The 7,301-nt window shown below is 55.2% G+C and overlaps 1 protein-coding gene across 1 annotated transcript in view; it reads right to left on the reverse strand.

Moving 5' to 3' along the window:
- CEACAM19 (carcinoembryonic antigen related cell adhesion molecule 19) overlaps positions 1 to 7,301 on the reverse strand; it is a 21,759-nt gene that overhangs the window by 3,261 nt on the left and 11,197 nt on the right. Inside the window, exons 3-5 of the mRNA XM_008056021.1 lie at positions 6,405 to 6,555; positions 1,544 to 1,627; positions 540 to 586 (exon numbers count right to left, since the gene is read on the reverse strand). Coding sequence (XP_008054212.1) covers positions 540 to 586; positions 1,544 to 1,627; positions 6,405 to 6,555 — 282 coding nt within the window. The remainder of the gene's footprint in view (positions 1 to 539; positions 587 to 1,543; positions 1,628 to 6,404; positions 6,556 to 7,301) is intronic.

A 7,301-nucleotide genomic window follows, 5' to 3' on the forward strand; every position in this document is an offset into this window, starting at 1 on the left:
GCGGTGGCCAGGAGCGGCCACTGCACTCCAGTCTGGGCGACAGAGTGAGACTCCGACTCAAAAAAAGAGAGATGAAGCCAGGAAAGACAGTGGGGACGAGTTTATAAAGGGCCTTAAGGTCCATGTCAAGGAGGCTTAACTTTGACCCAAGGGTACTGGGGAGCTATGAACGGCCTCTGAGCAGAGGAGTGATGGAATCAGATTTTAGAAGGATCCTACCCAGAGATGGGTGGGAGGTGCGTCTGGAGGCTGGAAGGCCAGTGAGGAGCTGGGTGGGGGCCCTGGGAGACAGAGCCTGGGCGGGTCATGGCCTGTGGGGTGGAAGGGCCCACCGCCCACAGGGACAAGGGTGCCGGCCCCTGAGGAGGTCACAGGTTTGGGCCGAGCACTGATGCCAGGTTCTAGGGGCTGAGTCCAGCAGGCCCCGAGAGGTCTGGGGGGAAGCCAGTAGGAGGCCCCCGTGGGAGAGAACAAGGGGCTTGTGGTTGGGACTGGGGAGGCACAAAGAGGCCTGGGACTGAGACCCAGGCCCGGCTCACCCACGTCATGATCCGGGCCCAGTTCCGGCTTCTTCGCGGGCGCTGTCCTGGGGAGACAGGGCGGGATCTGGCGTGAGGCCAGCGAGGTGCTGGGGAGGTGGTGGAGACAGACCCAGAGACGCCGGGAACCCGCCAGGCCCCAAGGAGCGTGAGCCAGGAGGCGCTGTCCCTCCCAGCCGCCTCTTCCACCACCCCTGGCCATGGCCCTCAGTGTCCCCAGCCGTTGCCTTTTGCCGAGGAGCCATATGGCCTGATCATCACCATTTAAAGACCGTCTGAGGCCGGGCACAGTGCCTCACGCCTATAATCCCAGCACTCTGGGAGGCCGAGGAGAGGATTGCCTGAGCCCACAGGTTCGAGACCAGCCTGGGCAACTTGGCGAGACCTCGTCTCTACAATAAATAAAATAAATTAGCCGGATGTGGTGGTGCGTGCTTGGGTTCCAGCTGCTTGGAAGGCTGAGGAGGAAGGATTGCCTGAGCCCGGCAGGTCGAGGCTGTGGTGGCCACGAGCGTGCCACTGCACTCCAGCCTGGGTGACAGAATGAGATTCCGACTAAAAAAATAAAGTAAAATAAAGACCGTCTGAGGATTCACCTCCAACCTGTCTTACAATCTCCTTAACAGTGCTCTTCGAGGTGACTCACTTGAAGACTCTATTTAAAAAGTCCACTTGGCTCAGCCTGTAATCCTGCGCTTTGGGAGGCCAAGGTGAGTGAATTACCTGAGCCCGTGGGTTCGAGACCCACCAGGCAACTTGGCGAGACCTCATCTCTACAATAAATCAAAAAACTAGCCGGGTGCCTGTAGTTCCAGCTACTTGGAAGGCTGAGGCGGAAGGAATCGCCGGAGCCCAGCAGGTCGAGGCTGCGGTGGCCGGGAGCGGCCACTGCACTCCAGTCTGGGCGACAGAGTGTGACTCCAACTAAAAAAAAAAAAAAAGTCTACTTGACACCACAATGGCAAGTCTGTTAATTCACTGAACAAACACGTACGGGCACCAACCATGTGATGGGCGTCATCGAAGGCACCGGGGACACAGATGGGCACAGGACAGACAAGGACCCCTGGCCTCCCGGAGTGTTCGCTCTGGAGGGGAGAGAGAGCCAGAGTGAAAGACCCGCCGTCAGACGTCAGGGAGGGACATTCCTTTCCATGGGAAGGGCGGGAGGTGGAGGGGTGTGTGCAGTTTCCAGTAGGACCGTCTCAGGGGCCTCCCTGGGAAGGGCACATTTGAGCAAAGGCCTGAGGCAGACGAGGGTACACCTATGCAGAAATCATGGAAACAGCCTGGGCAAAGGCCCTGAGGCAGCAGCCAGAACCCCATGGAAGGGAGAGGAGCGAGGTGTGACTGGCTGGGGCGACAGTGTGAGGGGCCTGCAGATAGTGCTGGGCCTGGTGGCCACAGCGAGGACCTTGGCCTGGACTCTGATGGGGGAGTCTGGGGTAGAACTCAGCAGAGGATGGATCTGAGCTAACTGGCTGTGTCAGGACCTCTCGATGGGGACAAGCTGGAGGGGCAGGGCTGGAGGAGCAAAAGCGACAGGAAGCTGTTACGTTGTAGTGAAGAGAAAGCTCAGGCCACCAGACACGCTTGGAAAGTGACAGGAAATAAGAGAAGCGGACACAATGGTGTAATTTTGTAGCCCAGTAATGTTGCCGATTTTCTTTGTAAGAGCCGGAGGAGGGGGAGGGCCTTAGCAAGTACTAGAGGTGCTTAAGGCTCAGTACCCTGCCTGCGATGCTCACTTCTCCACAGTCAGAATAACGTGAAGAGGCTAGAAAAAGGCGTATGGGCCGGGCTGGGTGGCTCAGCCTGTAACCCCGGCACTTTGGGAGGCTGAGGCGAGTGCATTGCCTGAGCCTGCGGGTTCGAGACCAGCCTGGGCAACGTGGCGAGACCTTGCCTCTACAATAAAAAAAAAATTAGCCGGGTGTGGTAGCTCACACCTGTAGTTCCAGCTATTTGGAAAGCTGAGGCGGAAGGATCGCTGGAGCCCAGCAGGTTGAGGCTGCGGTGGCCAGGAGCGTGCCACTGCACTCCAGCCTGGGTGACAGAGTGAGACTCCAATTAAAAAAAGAAAAGAAAACAAAAAAAGTGTATACTATTTTTGGCACCTCCTCTGTGTGTGTGTGTGGTGTGTGTGTGTATAAAACACACACACACCACACACATATATATAGACATACATGTGTATATATGGCCATGTGATTCAAAGTCTTTAAAATAGTATAACAATGAAAAAACTTATTTATTTAAAAATAATGTCAAACAGAAAAAGTTGCAAAAATACAAAGAACCTCTGAACAACTTTCTCCTTGATTCCTTAGGGTTTTTTTCCTTTTTTTTCAGACAGGGTCTCACTCTGTCACCCAAGCTGGGGTACAGTGGCACTGTCATAGAATCACTGCAGCCTCCAACTCCTGGGCTCAAGTGATCCTCCTGCCTCAGCCTCTCAAGTAGCTGAGACTACAGGTGTGCACCACCACACTCAGCTATTTTTTTTTTTTTTTAATAGAGAAGGAGTTTCACTATGTTGCCCAGATTGGTCTCAAACGCTTGACCTCAAGCAATCCTGCCTTGGCCTCCCAAAGTGCTGGGATTACAGGCATGACCCACCATGCCTGGCCTCCGTCTATTTTTGCTTTAAATTCCATTTCCTTTAGCGTTTCTCCTCTCTCTCTCTCTCCCTGCTTCCTTTTCTGCCCCTCACCCCGCCACATAATCCTTCTCCTGAACCATTTGAGGGTAAACAGCATACAGCTCTTCTTCCACCCCTATTTACATCCTTGTGAGTTCGTGTTTTTTGTTTTCGGAGTCAGAGCCTTACTCTGTGCCCAGGCTGGAGTGCAATGGCACACTCACAGTCACCGCAGCCTCGGCCTGCTGGGCTCCGACGATCCTTCCGCCTCAGCCTTCCAAGTAGCTGGAACTACAGGCGCGTGCTACCATGACTGGCTATTTTTAAAAAATTTATTGCAGAGATGCGGTCTCGCCAAGTTGCCAGGCGGGTCTCGAACCCGCGGGCTAGGCAATCCTCTCACCTCAGTCTCCCAAAGTGCTCGGATTATAGGTGTGAGCCACCGTGCCCTTAGTTGCTATGGCCCAGAATGCCTGTGGAATTGCCTCCTGTTCAGAAAGCATTTGAGTACCTGAGATTCTCTGAGGCTCTTTGGCTAAAGTGGAAAGAATGCTGGCCGGGCTCGGTGGCTCAGCCTGTAATCCCGCGTCTTGGGAGGCTGAGGCGAGTGGATTGCCTGAGCCCGCGGGTTCGAGAACCGCCTGGGCAGGCGAGACCTCTATCTCTACAATAAAATCAAAAAATCAGCCGGGCATGGTCGCGCGCACCTGTAATTCCAGCTACTGGGAAGGCTGAGGCGGAAGGATCGCCAGAGCCCAACAGGTCGAGGCTGCGGTGGCCGGGAGAGGCCACGGCACTCCAGTCTGGGCGACAGTGAGACTCCAACTCAAAAAAAGAAAATAATAATAATGCTGACTGGGAGTCAAGACACTTGGGCTCTGACCCCAGTTCTGGGGCTGACAAGCTACTCAGGCCTGAGTTCCTATCCTGGGAATCCATTGCCATTCAGAAGCCAGTCCTATGCCCCTGGACAAGTGACTTCCTCTCTCTGGTTTTCTCCAGAGACTGTGGCGAGTGTGGATCCAACCTGCCCTCAGGGACGGCTGGCCAGCCCCCACCACCCGGGCCGCGACCATGGCAGGCAGCGCTAATCCACCACAGCCTCATTTCCAAGTGTATTTATGTCTGTCTGTCTGCATTTATTTATTTTTTGAGTTGGGGTCTCACTCTTTTGCCCAGGCTGGAGTGTGGTGGTGCAAACATGGCTCACCACAGCCTCAACCTCCTAGGCTCAGGCGATCTTCCTGCCTCAGTCTCCCAAGTAGCTGGGACTATAGGCAGGCCACCATGTCCGACTGATTTTTCTTTTTCTTTTTCTTTTTTTTTGAGTTGGAGTCTCACTCTGTCGCCCAGACCGGAGTGCAGTGGCCGCTCCCGGCCACCGCAGTCTCGACGTGCTGGGCTCCGGCAATCCTTCCGCCTCAGCCTTCCAAGTAGCCAGAACTACAGGCACGCGCTACTATGCCCGGCTAATTTTTTTTTTAATCTTATTGTAGAGGTGAGGCCACACCAAGTTGCCCAGGCAAGTCTCGAGCACGCAGCCTCAGGCAATCCACTCACCTCAGCCTCCCAAAGGCGCGGGATTACAGGCTGAGCCACCGAGCCGGGCTATGATTTTTAAATTTTTGTAGATATGCAGTCTCCCTATGTGGCCTAGGTTGGTCTTGAACTCCTGGGCTCAAGCAATCCTCCTGCCCTGGCCTCCTAAGGTGCTGACCTCCCCCTGAATTTAGAGGCAGCCTCCAACTCCTTCAAAACCAAGCTTTTCAGGGCCTTGAACTCTGTCTGGCACATAGTAGGCCCTTGACAAACGTGTGTTGACGGATTTGTGGATCAGAGGCTGAGAGAGGAAAGCTCTTTGTCACCCCTAAATAGAAAGAGTCAAGGGAAAGGCAAGTGGAATGATGGACGTCAAGACACCAGGGCTTATCAGCCCAGGTGTGGTGGCTCCTGCCTGTAATCCCAGCACTTTGGGAGGCCGAGGCTGGAGCATTGCTTGAGCCCAGGAGTTCAAGACCAGCCTGGGCAACATGGCGTGAACTCGTCCCTAAAGTAAATTTAAAAAATTAGCCAGGTGTGGTGGCGCGTGCCTGTAGTCCCAGCTACTTGGGAAGCTGAGGCCAGAGGATCACTTGAGCCTAGGAGTGGGAGGTTGCAGTGAGCCACGATGGCACCACTGCACTCCAGCCTGGGCAACAGAGCGAGGTTGTCTCTAAAAATAAAATGAGCCAGGTGGGGTGGCTCCTGCTTGTAATCCCAGCACTTTGGGAGGCCGAGGCTGGAGGATTGCTTGAGCCCAGGAGTTCGAGACCAGCCTGGGCCACAGAGTGAGACCTCATCTCCACAAAAAAGTCCAAAAATTAGCTGGGTATGGCGGTGCACGCCTGTAGTCACAGCTACTCGGGAGGCTGAGATGGAAGGATCGTCTGAGTTCAAGAGGTAGTGGCTGCAGTGAGCTGGGATGGTGCCCCCACACTACAACCTGGGCAATGCAGTGAGACTCCAACTCAAAAAAAAAAAAAAGACCTAGGCCCTGTCCCTGCCCACCGCCCACTCCCCTTCTGTGACAAAGGCATCCAGCTTCCCTCTGGGGACCCCTCCCCTCTCTCGGTGCATTTACCCACGTGGGGCTGGACCCAGCAGCCCGAGTCTGGCCAATCCGAGCATTCCACTGGCCACAGTGATTGGCTCGTGGAAGGTCACGTGGTCTGATCTGAGCGAAACCAATGAGAGGCAGGCTTGGCGCTTCCAAAGGAACTCCCAGGACCCAGTTGTCCTCCTTCCTTTGAGGTGGCTGAGCCTGGGAGGCTGTGAGTCAGGGGAGGGGACGTGAGCCTGCGAGGGGGCAGGCGAGCCTGGAGCCCCCGGAGACCGTCTTGCCACATCAGGGCAGAGCTTGCCTGAGCATGAAGCCACGGAGGACATTAGAAAAAAAAGTTGAGGCGTGTAGGGAGGAGTTTCCTGATTGAAATCGAGCCCCTAGATCCAGCCATACCTGAAGCTAGCACATTATGTAGTCCAAAAAGATGCTTTGTTTTTGGTAAGCCCATTTAAGAGTAGGGTTCCTGTCCCTGGCAGTGCAGAATTCTGTCTAAGACAGGATAGAAAGATCCTTTTCACCCCAAAGGTTGGATGAGACTGGGTACGAACCGGGTGATGGGACTTGTGAAAGGTCCATGGGACTGAGAGGGAGGGGGAGGAGGGAGAGGCCCGGGGGCCTGTACCTGTGGCTCTGGCCCCGCCAGCCCCTCGTCACCAGGAGGTAGGCCAAGGTGCCGATGAGGAGGGCCCCGGCAGCGAGGGAGCCGATGGTGACCGCGGCCAGGATCCCCGCGTTCATGGGCAGGTGTGCGGCAGGTGGGTCCCTCGTCTTCTCTGAGTCTGGGGGTGGGAGGGAGACAGAGAGAGACGGTGACGGGCAGAGACAGAGAAAGGGAGAGAGAGAGAGACAGGAGACAGAGACAGAGACAGGGAGAGAGAGAGAGAGAGACGGACAGAGACAGAGGGAGAGAGAGACAGAAACAGGCAGAGACAGAGACAGAGGGAGAGATAGCGAGACAGACAGAGGCAGAGACAGGGAGAGAGAGAGAGAGACGGACAGAGACAGAGGGAGAGAGAGACAGACAGTGATAGAGACAGGAAAAGAGGGAGAGAGACAGAGGTAGAGACAGAGGGAGAGAGCGACAGAGACAGACAGAGACAGAGACAGAGGGAGAGACAGCAAGACAGACAGGCAGAGACAGAGGGAGAGAGAGACAGACAATGATAGAGACAGGAAAAGAGGGAGAGAGACAGAGGTAGAGACAGAGGGAGAGAGCGACAGAGACAAGCCGAGACGGAGACAGAGGGAGACAGAGGGAGAGACAGCAAGATAGACAGGCAGAGACAGGGAGAGAGAGAGACGGACAGAGACAGAGGGAGAGAGAGACAGAGACAGGCAGAGACAGAGATAGAGAGAGACAGAGACAGAGGGAGACAGGGAGAGAGAGACAGAGAGACAAAGATAGAAGCAGAGATAGAAGGAGAGACAGATACAGGCAGAGACAGAGAGAGAGATAGAGACAGCGGGAGACAGCGGGAGAGACAGGGAGAGAGAGCGAGAGAACGGTGTGGTGTCCCCC

This window comes from Carlito syrichta, unplaced genomic scaffold, assembly GCF_000164805.1.
Source record: "Carlito syrichta isolate Samal-C Ts95f unplaced genomic scaffold, Tarsius_syrichta-2.0.1 Scaffold302083, whole genome shotgun sequence".
Classification (NCBI taxonomy): Eukaryota; Metazoa; Chordata; class Mammalia; order Primates; family Tarsiidae; genus Carlito; species Carlito syrichta.